Source organism: Camellia sinensis, chromosome 12 (assembly GCF_055761805.1).
Source record: "Camellia sinensis isolate YWXY chromosome 12, ASM5576180v1, whole genome shotgun sequence".
Lineage (NCBI taxonomy): Eukaryota > Viridiplantae > Streptophyta > Magnoliopsida > Ericales > Theaceae > Camellia > Camellia sinensis.
This window is the reverse complement of record NC_138972.1, coordinates 127,694,397-127,713,438: the sequence shown is the minus strand read 5'-3', so window position 1 is coordinate 127,713,438 and position 19,042 is coordinate 127,694,397. Positions and strand designations below refer to the sequence as shown.

Below are 19,042 nucleotides of genomic sequence, written 5' to 3'. Positions count from 1 at the left end.
ATTATTTATTTATATTTAAACAAAATCGCACGTTTTATATATTGTCGTGTTTTAAGAAGTTAGTAAAAAAATTGACTTTTTAATTTTTTTAGTCTATTTTGTATTTTTGTAAATAAAAAATATGAGAAATAATGTGACCTAAAATAGATAAAAAAAAAACTAAAAACTAAGGCTTATTTGGAAGGATTTTCAAATCCTGATTGTACCCCCACATTGGGACACCATGTTTGGATAGAGTTTTGGAATTAGTTTTCCATAACAAACACAAAACTCTGCAGAAAACCCTTTGTAAAGCGCGATTTTCGATTTTTTTTTTTTTTGAAATTTGGTCTAACCGGTCGTCCGGCCAGTTGACCGAAATAGTGTAATTTTTTATTTATTTATATTTTTTTTTGCAATTGATATGTTAATTTTTATATATTCAAAAAAAATATTTTTCGAATTTTTAAAAAAAATTTATGTGCTTTAATAGAATTTCGAGTTGTATGTTTGGTTATGAGTTGTAAGTTTTTGTATCAAATATCAAATGTTACATCAAAAATTTCTCACTCAATTCAAAACTCTTTCACCAAACAAATTTTTCACACTCAAATCATAATTCCAAAACTCATAAACTCAAAATACAAAATCTCTACCAAACGCAACCTAACTTTTTTTCCCTTCCCAAAACACCCCTATATATATATATATATATATATGTATACAATATATATTATTTATTTATATATATTATTAATTATATTGGGTCAGATTTGGATAGGATGAGATGATACTCGCCCCTACTTCACCCCCGTTGCAAGTAATCAAAATATAATTCACTTCCGCCCCACATCAGTGTCGAGTTTAATAAAATTTGCCTCATTCGAAAAAATATGAACGCGCCCTGTGAATCAAATTAAAATGATCATCTCCACCTAAAACTCATCAAAAATTATATATAAGGATTAATTATTAAATATAAAATGGTGAGAAAAATATGTAACAGTTATGGAACATAATATTAATATAATCTATGTTTATGATATGAGATTGTTTTTTTTTTTATATAAGGCCAGTTTTATTATGTTTGATTATTTTTTTATTATTGAAACCACGTTTGATAACATATTATTTTAATAATTTTTTAATTTTTTATGAAAAAATATACAGAAAAGTAAAAAAAGTGATATGACAACTTATAATAACTTTTTGACTAAAATTAAAAGTTGCCAAATGAGACCTGAATTGAATAAAAGATGACTCATATTTGAGATGTGATAATTGTATTTTTGGGAGATATATATATATATATATATACACACTAAGGTCTCGTTTGGAAACAGGCTAATTTAGTAATTTTTTAACTATTTGGTTAAAATATGAGCTAAAAGAAACTAATATGTTTGGAATGACTTTTTTACTTTTTACGAAAAGATGTGCAAAAAATAGAAAAAAAATAGAATCTTTGACTTTTTTGTATGAATTGTTGATTTTTTGGCTAATTTAATAACTTTTTAACTAAAAAAAAGGATTCCCCAACGAGGCCTAAATTTTATATCTCATCACCAAACAAAGGATAAAAAATAAAAAATAAAAAATAAAAAATAAAATTTTCTTTCTATATTCAATCAAACAAAATGCGATACACGATCAAAAAATTTATGTAGAGTTTGTATTACAAATGATGTTGCAACAACATTTATCATTTTAAAATAAAATATCAATTTCAATTATTATTAATTATATAAATATCACTATCACATTATTCTTTGCAATAGTCTCTATAAAAATAGATTAAATTAATTTCACTCAATCACGTTGTACTTTTTTTTTATTATAAAAAAATAAAAATGAAGTATTGAAAAATTCTCTATATTTTTATTTCTCAAAGGAAACGTCTTCTCAATTTTGATTTTATATACTTACCATGTAAAATTAACATTAAAAAGTAAAAAAATAATAAAAAAAACTTGTTATTTACTATTAAAATTTAAGAGTAAATTTAAATTGAAAAACCAACTCTATTTTTAGTTGAAAAATGTGATAAGAAAAAGAACAAAAAATGTGTAAAACTAAATAAAATATAAACATATTTTATTCATATTTCATCTTCCTTTTCTTTATATTTTTTTCAAATCTCTTCCTAAACCCTCTAACCAAACACAGCATAGCATAAAGAATGTGATAAAATTGGAGAAAGGCACTGTGACGTATTAACTATATAGATGTTATTGTATATGGCAAATTAAACTAATCGTCTCTATATTTTGTTTTTGGTGTTATTTTAAGCCCTACTAATTCAATCTAACTTGATTTTAACCCTAAATTAGGGATTTTGTATCAATCTAATCTAATCTAATCTAATCAATAACAATTAAAAAAATTCACATGCAAGGCACATGGCATATTTCTATGGGCAAAATTGTTAATTCACATCACCATCTCCTTCCATTCAGGAACTCTCGCTGCCATCGCCACGGGCAAAACAATCCCCCCACTCTGCAATTAAAGGCTTCTGATTCAACCAACTTTATCACCTGTTTGGATTGAAGAGCACAGATTATGAATATGCAACAAAAGTTACAGAACCACTTAGCATATTATCCTTTCTTAGAACTGAAATCAGATTAAGGCCATCTATCTCACATATATGCCAATGTGCCACTAGCCTCATCATCCACCATCCATACCGATCAAATTGCATCAGATGACATCTTGACAATGTTGCAATTATTTTAGTACATAAATTTACAAATCACATAATTTACCCTACATAGTAACCTCAAAAAGATGTACAAAGAAAACAGATTAACATGATACAAAAAAACAAAATCATTTTTAGAAATGAGATGCAGGTTGCACCGTGGGGATTAGCTTCTTAAATGTAAACTTGCTCGATGGTGGTACTCACAAGACAAGCGAGAGCAAGCTCCCCACTGCTTTGAATGGAAAATAGTGAGAGCAACGCGTTACGCCTGCAAAAGAAAAAGGTAGAAGCAGAGATTTCATTCACAATGGCAATGTTTGGGAAGTTGCTATTTTACTAGACTATTTCAAGAGGGAATCTAAATGCGATGGGATAAAAAAAATTGATTGCTATATTTATTCACAAAATTAAGATTAAATTAAATCCACACCAAGACAAATGCTTGTGAAAGTTGATATTAATATTCGTGCACATTTCAACGTCATATTATCAAAGAGGGGCAGGGAGCCCTAGCACATCAGGTCGATTATGTTCAACGAAGGATAAGATATAACCATATTATTTATTTTTTAACGAGCAATAAAACAAAATTTCATTTTGATCGTTATAATGATACACAAGTAAATGCCCCAATTGATATGACCTTAAAAAAATCATAAAATAAACCTTGACTAATGCATACCGTGTTGTTGAGGCCACCAGTGGAAGCGCTACTGATGTCTTACAAATTGAGGAAAAGCCCAAGCACCAACTAGCATCAAAATCTCTTTGTATTGGCTCCAAGTTCAATGAATGACAAAAGATAATAATCATGTCCAACCATCACCAAAAGTCATACATTGCCCAAGTGCTGTTCTTACACGAAGCTGAAAAGAATCATATAATTTCAGCTAATGAGTTGAAGAAGTAAAAAACCGTTTCAAATATGATAAGTAAAAATCACCACCTTTACATCGAGGCAAGGATCATTGACCATATTCTTTAATTGAGAAGTTATGCAGGCATTCTGTAATTTTGCAACCCGACTGTGTGCACCGGGACTACTCGGAAAGGTGAGATTTACGACAGTCCAGACACAAGCTGTGCGTAACCTGCTGTCATTACTCTGCAAAAGCTTGATCATAATTGATTGGATGTTGTCACCTATTTGTGGGAAAAGTTGGTCCATGACTGCTTCCTTGTGGAATTCATTCCCAGATGCCACATTACTGAGCACGTACATACCCTATATCAGAAAGGTTTCAAGATCTATCAAAAGCAAAACAATCGCATAATTAAATATACAAAGAATAACCTTGATGGAACGTGCTCCAAATTCTAGCAATTATCATAATAAGGTTTCAATTATAAAGGCTAACAGTACTACATTTTTTTTTTGCTTCTGTACTCATCTTTATTGCATTCAATTACAGTTCACACATCATTATGGATATAGCACTGCCAGACTCTTGTTTGGAAATTATTTTAGGTGATTTATACTAGTTATGGTCATATCCCAATGTTACAGGACTAAGCTACGTGTGCTAGGTGTTGGCATGTACCTAAGCATTAGACTCGATTAATTCCCATGTCAGTCTGCAACACAACTAAACATTCATATTTCTTTATATGAAGTGGAATTGCCACTTGCCTCACCTGCTTGCTGGGGCCAGGAAATATCCCATACTAGTGTTGTGAGTCCCACCATGGAATTTTACAGTTTCAGAAGAGGCTATGTAGCATAGTCCCAACCAAAACATTTACATGAAAATTCATTATTTTAGCCACTAAAAATAAACTCCAAATAAAATTGCCACTTTCCATTTTGTTGTTCCAAATGGATGTACGCAATGGAAAAGTTGAAGCAATTATTCTTGTATGTTCCTATCTTTTTGTTCCCTCTCTATAAGTACTTTCCTGTATCATATGTTAAACATGAATCACAAATGCCATAAACACAAAGCAATTACTATTTCTCAACTTTGTTAAGAACAATTTTCAAGAGTAATGCCCTAAAAATAAAAAGGCTAAGTGACTTACATTATTATTGTATTCTTAAATTTTGTACTTTTTCAAACATGTTACTCATTTTGGGATGGAAGGAGTTTTTTCAGAGATTATTATAGTTAGGCAACAAATGACAATTTTATTACAACTAATATTTATAAATTAGTCAAAAGCAAAGCTATATTAGTACAACCCCCCCCCCCCCCCTCTTTCCTCCTTCCCCCACTACTGCCACCCCCCTCTCTCTCTCTCACCACTGCCACTGCCACTGCCACCCCCACCGCTACCGCAGTAACCTCCTTTTTAAGTTTTCATAGAAGGTGAGTCCTGAAGACCATTCAAACTTAAGCCACGTTTCGGAACAGGCCATTTTAGGAACTTTTTGGCTTTTTGACTAAAATATGAAGTAAAAAAAACTTGTATATTTGGAATGACTTTTTGATATTTTACAAAAAGATGCGCAAATAGTAGAGAGAAAAGGGAATTTTTGATTTTTTGATATAGGTTATAGGCTTTTTGTTAAAATTTACCATCACCTACCACCAATTTACCATCACCTACCACCACCTACTCCTCACCTACTACACTCACCCTCTCCTATATAATGAGCCACTCACCATTTGTAATATACACAACATCAATCAATCAATAATACATAAATTCTTACATGGTATCAGAGCAAGGTTGAGAAGCTAGTAATTCTGCTTCACCGACGGGCGGCAGCCTCGCCTTGACCGCCCGCCGGCCCTCTAGTGATCCTAACGTTGGTAGAGTATGATCTCTCCATTCCTCTGTGTTTGAATCTTAGACCACTGTTGAAGCTACTTGGACTGCTTGAGCTTCTCTCTAAGCCCTGGAACACGATCTTTCCCGATGAGTTCATACGCGGACTATCAACGGACACACCTCGGACTACTGTAGCAGGTGTTGATTCCGTTGTTGCTCTGCGCCTTGGGCTTCGTTCGATTCTCGTACCGGTGGGGATTTCGGACGACGCAGCCCTTCGCTTCACTAATCGCACCCTAGGGGTGCTGGAGTTTGGATTCTGATTCTTTGTGAGAACGATCGGGTTTTGACTGAGATTAGGCTTCTCGGAATCAAGCGAAAGCCTCGGGAGATCATCGTGCTCGTGACCAGACGATGAGGACGAAAGAGATAAGCGAGACGAAATTGAAACGGACTCGCTATCTGAGTCCTTTAGCAAAGGAAGACTGAGCGAAGACTCCAGAATCGAGCTCGAAGATTTTGAGCTTCGATGGAGAAAGTTCTTTAGAGATTTAGAGTTACTACTGTTATGCAAAGGGAAGGACGATGACACCTTGTGGTTGTTATCTTGCTTAGCATTGTTGTTGAGGTAAAGTTTCTTCAATCCTAGAAGCTCCTTCCACCACTAACATTGTCATGCGGTATTGCCTCGGGTCGGGGTGCTGACGTCGCTACAGTGTCTGTGATGTAATGGAGAGGATGTTGTTTGGTTGCATGCACTGCCAGCGCATGTTAAGCTGCGTTGTGCGTGGTGAGTTTTTATTGGTGCAGCTTTTCTCCCAAGTCTAGCTGTAGTCTGCTAGCTGGTTGATATATGGGGAAGACAGGAACAACTTTCTCACGTGGCTTGTTTTTTGAAATTGCGGTTGCCGGTTATGCAGCAGAGAAGAGTTGGTGGTTTGGTCCCTTTCTCTCCACTAGACCCCTTTTAATTATATCCATGATTCCCTTTCCTTTAACACCAAACCTCTCTCTTCCTTTTGACAGTTTGAAAACACATGCCAATGTTCCCATCATTTTTCTTTTTTATATATATATTTATTCCACCACTCTCACCACACCCCCACTCTCTTCTTTTATTTAAACATATCAAACCCTCTCTCCACTCATTCCTTTTATTATTTTTATTATGCACCTACTCAGACTCCATGTGCTCTTTGACCCTTTTTTATCAACCCTTCCACCCACATATATAAAACACACACAAAAAAAAAAAAAAAAAAAAAAAAAAAACAAACAAACAAACAAACAAAACAAAACAAAACAAAAGAAGAAGACGGACTGCACACCAAACTCATTTTATTCATGTCGGGGCTCACCCCGATCACCATTTTACACCACCAAAAAAAAAAAAAAAAAAAAAAAAAAAAAAAAACAACACAACCACACCCACAGTGGGATTTTTCTTTTCCCTTCTCTACTCTACTGCAGGTCTCTTCTTCTTACTTTTATCTTGGGTGTCCCGTGCCAATCCGGCCTCCGTGTTTTCCACGCCACCGAGCACGTTCACTCCCCCATACTCCTCCACTGCAGCATATGGCGGACCTCCAAATCGGAACATCACGGTGGCCTTCCGCTTCAGCTCCTTATTTTCCGTCTTTAGCACACTTATCTCTGCTCGCGCATCCTTATACATGCGTTGGAGCAGAGCCAGCTGGGAGTTTAACTGTTGCACCTCATTTGTCCTGCTCTGTAGCCGGTGCGACAGGTTTGTGACCGCAGTCATGGTTTCCGCACATGACTTCAGAGTATACTGATTGGCCTCAATATCAGTTTGCACCGTCATTTTTTGCTCCACCGACCGCATCGGAAAGTTCAACGGAGCAAAACCAGAGGTGTTTGGTTGAGGTTCACTGGCCACCGCACCAGTTATTTCTCTTGTGGACTCGTTCAATTCTGGAAAGAGCGTAAGCAGACCACGGGAAGAGGAGGCCATGTTCTGGGTAGCTGGACGGGAAGAAGAGGCCATGTTGCTGAGTGTTTCGGAGACGGGTTGGTTACAGAGTATTACCGAGTTTCTCTCTCAGCAAAGGAAGAGTTTTTTTCAGAGGATTTTCAGAAATTTTTTGTCTGCCTCAGCCTCAGCATCAACCTTGGTTAAATAGCCGAGGCAGCCACGCGTATCGCGCGCCACTTGACGCCAAACGACAAACGGGCGCGCCAGCCAAGGCACTCACGTGCCTCGCCATCATGTCCGGCACACCTTTTTATGACTTGGGCTCGCCTTTTGATGGCACGCCTTTTTATGGATTGGGCACGCCTTTTGAGGGCACGCTTTTTGATAGATTGGGCACACCTTTTGAGGGTGCGACTTTTTAAGGGTCCGACAAGACTCTGTAAACTGTCCCGACATTGATTCCGGTTAGTTTCTACAAGGGTCCGACAAGACTCTGTAAACTGTCCCGACATTGATTCCGGTTCGTTTCTACACGGGTCCGACAAGACTCTGTAAACTGTCCCGACATTGATTCCGGTTAGCTCCTTTATGGGTCCGACAAGACTCTGTAAACTGTCCCGACATTGATTCCGGTTAGTTTCTACAAGGGTCCAGCAAGACTCTGTAAACTGTCACAACAACTGTCACAACATTGTCTGCTACAACGGTCCGACATGACCCCATAAACTGTCTTCTACATCGGTCTGACACCGCCATCCAGTGTCCTCTACACCGTTATGACATCACCATACAGTGTCCTCTACAACGTTATGACACCACTATACAATGTCCTCTACAACGTTATGACACCACCATCCAGTGTCCTCTACAACGTTATGACACCACCATTCAGTGTCTTCACCAACGGTCTGACACGACCATACAGTGTCTCCTATCCTCTTTTATTTTTATGTATTTTCTTGTTTTGTTACTCTCTCCAAACTCAAGTTGGTTAGTTTCTATCCTCCTTGAGTTTGCGGGAGGCTGTTAAAATTTACCATCACCTACCACCAATTTACCATCACCTACCACCACCTACTCCTCACCTACTACACTCACCCTCTCCTATATAATGAGCCACTCACCATTTGTAATATACACAACATCAATCAATCAATAATACATAAATTCTTACACTTTTTGATTTTTTTAGTATCTTTTTGGCTTTTAGACTAAAACTATTAAAAAAGTCATGAAGACTATTCATGCTAAAAGTAGGAATTTAAATGCAGATAAGTAGCTAAACCTCCAACAGACTTGATCCGCTAGTTGTAATTTTAGAAGACATGCTAATTATCTATTGTAATTTGTAAGTTCTTGCTAGTTCCTTTATCAAGTTTCTGATAACTTATTCAGCAATTGGACCATGACATGTCACTTGTTTCAGTTGTTAATAACCATGCACCGCAAGACTCGTCAAGTAACTAAATCTAGCGCGCGCGCACACACACACACCCCCACCCCCCTCTTCTAAAAATACATATATATATATATATATATATTCTAACCTGAATTAAAACCTCAGGTTTCAAGGCAGTCTGCAATTGTCTTCCAACCGCATGTAATATAAGGCCATCCTCCACAAAAACATACTGCATGGGTTCAATAGATCCATCCACAAGATTGCGAACAAGAGCCAAAGCTTGTTCTTGGACAGAAGGCTCAGGGTCTGCAATGAAAATGCAATCAAGAATTTGTAATGTTAAGGTTAAAAAGTAATTTCCACTATACGAATAATTTCTTTGATCATTACAAACAATGAACTCAATAATAACCATTAATTAGGCTTGTTAGTGTCGTTGCCGTGAGCTCTAAGAAAATCCCTTCCTTACACCGGTTGTCTGTCAAGAACAGCAAGTTCCTCAAAGCCCACACTGCATTTACCCTAATAGCTGAGTCCATCGATTTTGACAGCTCAACAAGCTGTTTCACTCCTCCATGTTGTATGAATACTGACTTATGTGTTGTAAAATCAACCACGATGTTGCTAAGTGCCCCAAGAGCAGCAACCTGTAAAAAAAGGATCAAAGGAAGAACTATTATATGATCTTAACTAACAAAGGCTGGAGCATTGTTAGTGAACAGTTACTTACTGCATAATGTTGCATGCAAATTTTCTTCAAGTATGTTGCATAATTGGTGAAAATAAATGACATTAAATACAGAAGGAAATAAAACTATCAGTTATGTGTAATTTCACTGAGTTTGTTCTCTTATTGTAAAAAACATTGTTTGGAGACAAGCATGTTTGGCAGGCTGGCATCAGTCCTGGGCTTTATCTGAGTGGTGGACCAATCTCATGATGGGCTCAATCAGACAAGCTGCTTTGACAAGGCAAAGGGAATTAATTTTTTCCGCATAGCCTGACCATCACGCACAAGTGAATTTTGTGGGCTTTCTACCAGATGTATTTTAAGATGTTTTTGTTTTTGCTTTTATTTCAGAACAATACAGTGCCAAGGAGCAACAATCACATGTGGCATCGAATATCCAAAATTTGTTACTGCAGCATGGAGACAAGGTGAAATTAAAGAATAGATACACTTTGGAATCAAGGTGGGGTCAATGTCTTAAGAAATTGGTGTGTTCACCAGAACATTCTTTCACTTATAAAACTTCTAATCCATATTTCATGAAAAATGGAAGGTTGCCAAATAATTTTTACAGGCAAAAAAACTAGGAAGAACAATAAGTTCCTTGAAGTAATTCCAATCAATGAGATGATAATGATTGTTATCTAGGGAAAATTAGCATCAGCAAAGATAAAAAAAGCAGACCTGGACAGAAGTAGAAGAATCATGAAGTAGCTGAACCATGGGAATGACAATGACTTCATTCATAAAATTACCTGCACTCAGATTCTGAATGACATTCTGTTAGTCAATATAGTGGTTTGTAAAAATCAGATGAAGAATATCATCATTTAGGTGCTTTGCAAACCTTGACAGATCGAGAGACACTTTTTAAACAAATGCAAGCCGCAGCACGTACAACGGCACTATCATGAGATAGCGCATCAGTTACCAAGTTCAAGACCTACATTCAGAAATAGCAGTTGCTAGTAAAAAATTCATGCATAAGTTAATTTTCAAATACAAACCACAACTTATTTGATTAGATTACATAATTATTATTAGTGTTTGCTTTGCTGCATTTACAAGATGGCAACTACAACAAATCTAGCTACACAACAGCACTGAGAATATTCATGCAAGTAATTATTATCAAACTTTAATGTCAAGCAAATCATTAGTGCAAGTAACTATTCTAAAACTGCAAATAACACTACTTTGATTAAATTGCTTAATTAATTGGAAAAAACAGCACCTGCCTTTCTGCTATGGAATTTATTGTTGGAAATGGTAGAAAAATTCTGCGTAAAACCAGAATTTTTTCTCAAGTTTGGTCTATTTTTTTAGGTGGGCCCCGTGCATCGATTTACACGGGTCAAAGTGGTAACGCGTTCTATACCGCGTTGTGATTCGCGTGGTATATTTGGTTGCTCAAAACCATTACCGAGTGAATGGGAAATTGAAGCCAAAGTGTGCTCCATGGAAATGGAGTTTTGGTGGAAATTCCTTAAGGTTGTAAAATGGCTTGTCCCACATTGATTTGGTGGGAAGTTTTGAAAGGGTTTATAAGGCTTGGGTGAGATACTTGGGGTGTGCCCCAAGGGGTACCCAAGTGTTTTAGAGGGAGAGGTTATGGGCAAAATGGGCTAGACCTATTGGACCCAAAAATCACCACACACGCGCGTGCCTCCGCCGCCGTCCGGTCGGGCTGGGCTGGGCTTGGGCGCGGGTGCATGGTGTGTAGTTGGGTTGGGCAGTTCGGCCCGATATTAATCTTTTTTGGTCAAAAATATTTGAATTTAATTTTATTTTTGGTAAAATAAAATCCAAAATTTAAATTAAACTAATTTGGATTTTCTGTACATCCAAACAGGGCCCTTCCCGTTTTCAAACAGAAATAAACTAGTTTAGAATTAGTGCACACCCAAACAGGGCCCTTTCCTTTTTTTGCTATCTGTTTGAATTATTAATAGATTCAAATCTGTTTGAATTCAAAACCAACAGGTATCATACCTGTTCAATTTAAAACCAAGAGCCACCTTTACATCTATAAATAGGACCACCCTCATTTGATGTTATTGATTCAGAAATTTCGTATTTCACCTCTGCTTATTCTATTCTTCATTTTGTTGCATTTTATTTCTGAAAAAAAGAGTGTAAACACTTAGTGTGTTCGTAAGGCAAACAATTTGTAGTGCTGCTATTGTTTGTGGTAGATCATTTCATCCTGGGAGATAGACGTCCAAATTCTGATAGCACCATGGAGAGGACGAATCTATCTTAAGGACACAGTGTCAAACACTGGACTTGATCATAAAATAATTCGAAGAAATTAAATCAAGTAAGTTATTTAATTTATTTTCAGTGTTGTTTTTATTTATTAAAATCAGATTTAAATTTTGTTTTTGTAACAAAATAAAATCTGTTATTTATTTATTTATTTATTATTTCGAGTTTGATTTTTGTAATCAAACAAATTCTCTCATTTTCTTTATTTCTATATATTCTTGTTGTTATTTTGTACACAACAGAATTTAATCTTTTTAAATACAGTGAAGATTGTCCAACATTTTTTACTTAAAGTTTCATAGCACTGAGAATATAATAACATAAAACATAGTTAGAATCCCTCAATCAGGCATTTATGTGTTGTAAACTATTCATGGTGGCTCCTACTTAATGCATTCTCCTACATTTAGGAAAGAAATGCTCCATTCCAGGTGAGCTATTAAAGAGGCAACTAGATATTTTTGACCAATTTAGTTAAAGTTTCATAGCAATGAAAATATAATAACATAAAACATAATTAGAATCCCTGTATCAGGCATTCATGTCTTGCAAACCATTTCTGGTGGCTCCTACTTAATGCATTCTCCTATATTTAGGAAAAAAATGCCCCATTCCAGGTGACCTATTAAAGAGGAGAAGATCTTCAAGTTTGTACCTCTTGGAAAGCTGCCCCATCATCCATGCCAGCTCAGTTAACTGAGGGTTGATAGTTCTAATCAATTCTCCCAATCATGTGTGAAAATTGACAACTCAACCCAATAATAGAAGGCTGAGAAAACAAATGAAAGGGATAGCACATATCTATTTGCACACGTGTGTTCAAATTATATATATTTTTTGAAGTAAAGAAGTTTTTTTGAACACTGAATTTAGTACACCCAATTTAGTACCCATTGGATAGGGGTCTAATAGCGGTAGACTAAGTACAGACCTAACCATTGGCATTATTTGCACAAAGTGGCTACCATTAAAATTGAACACAACCTCAAGATTAATAGCCCCAGTTTGAACCACTAGCCCCATAAACGAGTATGCCACTGTTCAATTAAATATAAATATTTGTGAAGACGTGAGATGTAAGTTTGAAAGCCTTTAATTGTGGTAGTATCATTATTTTAGATTTCAAATACAAACAATTAAATCATTACATTGGATTATTTATTTCATAGCATTGAAATACATTATTTTATTATAGTCACAGAGAGGGAGAGATTTTCAAGTCAAAGATTGCATCTCACTTTGTGTTCATGCATTTTTTTTTATATATATATATATATATATTTTGGTATGAATAGACATATTGACATACACAATAGGAAAAGGAAAAGAAAAAAAAGAAGAAGAAGGAAAGTGATACTGCTTATATAGGAAGTAAGCAACTGCATAAATGGACCCAACAAAACCTTTCCTGTTAGCAAAAAAATAAATATACAAAAGTCCAGAGATAGAAGAATGAAATCCAAGAGCAACAATGTTAAATATTAAAAATATGTGTTCCTAACCAAGTTCTTTAGCACTAATGGATACAAGAAACCGCCCATGCAGTCAAACCATTTAGCACCTCCAGTTGTAGCTTTTTGCAGTTTTATACTCATGTTGAGTAGCTTTGATGTTAGATTTAGACTACAGGCATGCTTCTTGGCTTCCAATACTTCTTATATTACTTTCCAAAAAAGTCAATATGAATCCCCATAAAATACTGACAAAAAGATCTTTACTGTACACAAAACTCCAATAAAATACTAAGGCTCTGTTCGGAATGATTTCCAAACTATATTTCTACCCCCACATTCCAACATGATGTTTGGATACCACACTCAAATCACATTTCCACAATATTTACAAAACTCTGTCTGAGGCGCGATTTTCAAATATTTTTTTATTTTAAATTTGGCCTAACCGGTCGTCCCACCAGATATCCCACTAGACGTCTCACCGGTCGTCCGGCCGATTGACCAGAACGGCGCAAATTTTTTTTTTTTTGCAATTGACATATGTTAATTTTTATATATTCGAAAAAAAATATTTTCCGAATTTTTAAAATTTTTTTATGTGCTTTAATAAAATTTTGAGTTGTATGTTTGGTTATGAGTTATAAGTTTTTATATTAAATATCATATGTCACATCAAAAATTTCCCACTCAATTCAAAACTATTTTCAAAACTCTTTCACCAAACAAACTTTCCACACTCAAATCATAATTCCAAAACTCACAAACTCAAAATACAACTCATACTATCAAATCATATTTACAAAACGCAACCTAAAAGCTTATTCCCACCAATTAGGGGTCCTAATACATCTTGATCAGCCTTTAACATGTTCTCCTTATGCTTGAGATTTACATATTCCATCCAATCTGGTTACCAACATCTATATAATTGTTGTGTAATTAAGACCATAGATCAAAACAAACAGGCATAACTGATGCATATATGACGCAAAAGATCTCAAACACAACCCCGCGGAATTCATCCAATCATCCTCAAAAAGTGATCGTCGATCTGATTTAACACCCCCTATACCATAAACCCACCACGCCCTCTTATTTATCTTTAAAGATTCTTGAGGTCCTTTCAAGCCATAACACCCACAACAACACTGCACAAATTGCACAACTCCATAGAGCTCTTGATTTATCCCTAGCACCCCTTTATTCCTAGGAAAGAAGACGAGCTCCCAAGTAACCAAATGATCTTTTCTCCCTTCACCACTTCCCTCCCACAAATTCTCAATTTTATTCGCCACTCCAACCAGAATTCTAAACAAAGAAAGATAGTAATCTAGGACACTAGCTAAAACAAACTGAACTAGAGTAAATCTATACCCCCTTTAGATAGCATAGTCGTTTTCCAACCTTACAACCTCTTACCAATCCTCTCAATCGCTAAGGCCCAAAAACTTTCTGATCTAGGACTAAATGGCAAAGACTCAATGGCACACCCCAACTGACTTGCCACCCAACTTAATCTACCTAGTAGAATGTTAATACCAACGAATGAACTATTTACGAAAATTCATCTTACCTTGAAACCACTTCAAAAATCTGCAAAACATAAAGCAAATTAACCATATTACTCTTTTCACTGAATAGAAAGAAAAAAACATGGAATCATCTATGATTCTTAAATGCAACATAGAATCCCTTTCCCAACCTTTCTCAAAACCCTCAACCCACCCAATCTCCTAACCTGCCTAACACATCAACTACTGAAGTAAACAAAAAGGGGATGATAAATCACCCAGTCTAAGGCCTCTAGATGCCTTAAAAGTATCACCCAATTTCCCATTTGACAACTGAAAAGTTACATGAAGACAAACACCCTTAATCCATTTGCTACCGCTCTCTAAAACCTTTTTTAAATAACACAAAATCCAAAAAATCCCATTCGACATGGTCCTTTCTTTTGTCTTTTCAGAATCTGCCTTAAAAATAAATCCTTTCTATTAGAACCAATATAATCCTCCACTACTTCATTTGCTACCAAAGTAACATCCAACATTTTGACGACGTCCTACAAAAGCCCCCTGAGACAACAAGTATCACCCAAAACCACACTTAATCTTATGGAAAAAACTTTCATCAACTCACATAAAGCTTAACCACAAAAAGTATAATAATAATAATAAACATAAACTAACTAACTAACAACAACAACAATATGTAATAATTAAAACTACTGCAAATGAATAATACCATGGGCAAGTTTACGCATTCCATAAAACAACAAACCTGCAATGACAGGAACCTAGACCTGCAGCTTTCCAACTGCGAACACAGATCAGCCAATGCCAACAATATTCCTTGAATACGCTTGGCTTGTAATGAACCTTTCTGCAAGTGGTTGCAAAGTTTATCAACAACATTTGCTTCAAATGCTAACTTTTGTAGGTCCTCCTTTTCTGAAATTAAACTAGACAAAGCAAAAGCAGCTTCATCTCCAACTTCACCAGGACCATCAAGAAGCTCAAGTAATATGAACATTAATTTGGTTTTTGTTCCTACAACTTGCAGATAGCAAGGAGAAGTGTTGTTTATAGCAATCAAGCACATGCATGCTAGTAATCTTGTCCTGGGATACCTATCCTTTGTTAACTCAGTTACAGCACTCAATCCCCTTCCACTTTCAGGTCCCAAATGCTTCGAGATGACTTCAGGATTTCCCTTGATAATTGTGGCTAAAGACTCCAAGCTACCATGTATCTGGCATAAAGAACCTCCGAGAAGACTAACAAGCTTCTTTAAGACCCCAGCATCGGTCAATGTGCTCTGCTCAATACTTGTCTCACAAGAATGTGCTATGATACTTGCACCAAGTCCAGTAACATTTTCATTTTCACTATTCAACAGTGAAAGAAGAAATTCCATGTTTTTCTCTTGAAGAAAATCATACTTCGGAGCCAGTTTCGAATGATAAATCATTTTAAGGGAACGAGCGCCAGCGTCCACAACCTGCAGAATAGACACAAAATTCAAATGGCATTCCTAAAAAGGAACAAGAAAAATGATGATGAGCTTGAAAAGAAGAGAAGGGCAAATATGAAATTTCACATGGAGTACATCCAGTGCTTTATTTAATCAATCATGTTTAGGGTTAGTTTGAATCTTTTTTTATGTATTTTATACATTAGAATGTTACTGGACAGATTTAATAACTTTCTATTTTGTTTTCGTAGTTAGTGGAATTTTCGTAATTATGTAAATTGTTGGACTTTGATTGTTGAGATCACCTATGGGTCTTCTTATAGGTCAAAATTATGTTGTTAGGTCTTCTATGGAGTCTTTATTATGCCTTGAATATTCTAGTTAATTGTTTTTTTTTTGTTTTTTTTTTCCTTCCTAATTATGAAATCATAACTTACAAATATACATATAATCTTTCTACTCAATAGGAGTCGAGTTTTGGAAATTTTGTGATTGTCTTTTGTGAGGGATTTGCTTAATCTTCCAGACTTTTAAAGCTACTGTTTTCAGCCCTAAGATCATCCCCTATCCAGCCCAATCAATCCCTACATCAAGACTTAACTCTAACAACCAAACCCTACACCAAATAGGAAAAGTATTGTTCTTGGTATACTGTTAAGAGCCCTAGAACAGCCCACATTTCAGCATCAAAGCATTTTTAGGTCTTCTTTGTAAAATTTCTTGCATATCACTTTTTCTTTATTCATTTAAACAACAACCATGTGAAAGAGGAAAGAAGAATAGTAACCAAATAATGTATATGGTTCTCTGTCATCACATCACTACGGACCTACGGTAGTTACTCAACTACTACTCCAAGTTTCTCCTCGATTGTCCACTTTGACGTTTCCTTGTCATTCATCTATCTCAAGCTCATTTTAAACACTCAAATGGTTAATTTTAATATATAAACACACTTAAATCATTACAAAGCAATTTGCATGTATTCCTCATCAAATAATAATCAAATTCAGTGTCACGTATCCCTAATGTTTGTCCATTCTTCCATTAGCCTCCACTTCTAAATTTGTCTATTGTCCACTAAAATTGACAACACACATGCTGTTACAATGCCCTTGAACTCTACTGTGTATTACGAGCTATAAACCTCTTGATAACCAAGCCAGTGATTTTATTTATAAAATAATAATAATAATAATAAATGAACATTGAAACCCAAACACCCCCAAAACAAATCAAATTAATACAATAAATTGTGAAAGGGGTGAACTATTTGCTTGAATAATGGAATAATAGGTAAATCATGATTTCATTAGCTTAACTGAAAATTAGGGAAAAGAGAATTCGTGCCCTAATATGACCGGCTGAGTTGATTAATCTTTTAGAGACCAACAAATTTCCCCTTTTTTTTTTCTTTCTGTCACATTTTCTCGGCATAAGCACGTCAAATAACCAAAAATTACCTTATCATTGGGATGGGAGAGAAGACTGAAGAGGTGAGGAAAAGCTCCGGCGTCGAGAACGGCCTTGACGCCGGCATCAAGGCCGCAGGCGAAGCTTCCAATGGCGGCAGCGGACTGAACGAGGAGAGAAGTGGAGGGGTCGACGGCGGCCTCATCGGCGGAGGAGGAGAGAATGGAGACGACGATGGGGACGGCGCCGAGCTTGATGAAGGAGAGCTTCTTGGTGCGATTGCCGATGATCTGATTCTTGAGGTCCCTTAGGGCTTTGAGCTTGGAGTCGTCTGCGGCGGAGCTCAGGAAGGCGATTAGGTCTTCAGGGCGGTGAGCCGGCGGCGCTGAGGAGGCGGGCATGGTCGCCGGAAGACACGGAATGTCATTAAGGAGGCAGAGAGCGCTCTCCAAACCCCACGCGTTCGGAGAGAGATAGATATATGTGTGTTGTGTTGGTGTGTGTTTGCGTTTGTGACTTTTTTTTTTTTTTTTTTCTTTTTTTTTTTCTTTTTTTTTTTTTTTTTTACATATGATTTTGTATTTTGTTTAATTTTTATGTAAAGCACTTGTTTTGTCCGAAGAGAGCGAATCTGGAATTAATTACTGGTACTTGGGTAGATATGATGAAATTTTTATGCAGGAAAATGTTTGGTTTTTTAAAAATTTGTGGCTTAAATAGTTTAAATTTGTTAAAAAAATGATGTCATTTTGAGTGATTTGACTCATTTGAGTCACAAAATTTTAAGATACCTAGCATTGTTGTTTTATGCAAGTCCAAAAAAAAAAAAATCCCAATTTGAGAAAATTTAAGGAGTTGGTGAGAATTGTTACCAGTTTTATTTTGATCATTTAAATTGTTTATTTTGTAAACAACTTTTAATGTATGTAATTCATGAAGGAAAAGATTTAAATTGATATGATATCTATTTTTCACAAATAAATATGATAAAATGAAAATTATTACTGCACAAATGATCTTATCATATAGATCATTAAAATTAGATTAGTGTTAAATCTAATGAATTTCTTAAGTTTTCTTACATTCAAATTCAATTGAACTTGATGATATACACGAATGGTCTATTAAAATAGAACTGATGATGAGTCTTACGAGTCCCTCAAGTTACATTCAAATTCAACTGAACTCATATTTTTATTAGGTAGTTTAAATATAAATGATGGCCTTTTAGTTTGTAATATTTTGGGGGTGTTTTGAGAAGTTGTTTAAAAGTTGATTTTTTAATTTTTTTGATTTTTTTATCTGATTGCATATAAAAAATGTGAGAAGTGATGTGATTTAAAATAGTTTAAAAATCAAAAATTAACTTTTAACCAGCGTCTTAAATGAGTCCTTTATTTGTCGAAATCAATATGATAATTTAAAATTATCTTACAACCATATTTGTATATCACATTTAATTTATCAC

At 35.5% G+C, this 19,042-nt stretch overlaps 2 protein-coding genes across 2 annotated transcripts; both read right to left on the bottom strand.

Annotated features, from left to right (window-relative positions):
• Positions 1 to 2,559: 2,559 nt before the first annotated feature.
• On the bottom strand, positions 2,560 to 18,404 carry LOC114312267 (ARM repeat superfamily protein). The gene is made up of 9 exons (XM_028258483.2): positions 17,625 to 18,404; positions 15,469 to 16,188; positions 10,314 to 10,409; positions 10,151 to 10,234; positions 9,149 to 9,383; positions 8,882 to 9,042; positions 3,633 to 3,911; positions 3,369 to 3,552; positions 2,560 to 2,954 (listed from the first exon to the last, which is right to left on the bottom strand). The coding sequence occupies exons 1-8, from the start codon at positions 17,973 to 17,975 to the stop codon at positions 3,496 to 3,498; spliced, it is 1,983 nt and encodes a 660-aa protein (XP_028114284.1). The 5' UTR covers positions 17,976 to 18,404; the 3' UTR covers positions 2,560 to 2,954; positions 3,369 to 3,495.
• Positions 5,364 to 6,454, bottom strand: LOC145804353 (uncharacterized). Its single transcript, XM_082898037.1, has 2 exons — positions 6,440 to 6,454; positions 5,364 to 6,062 (listed from the first exon to the last, which is right to left on the bottom strand). Exons 1-2 carry the CDS (start codon positions 6,452 to 6,454, stop codon positions 5,379 to 5,381), a joined length of 699 nt encoding a protein of 232 aa, XP_082754163.1. The 3' UTR covers positions 5,364 to 5,378.
• Positions 18,405 to 19,042: the final 638 nt, after the last annotated feature.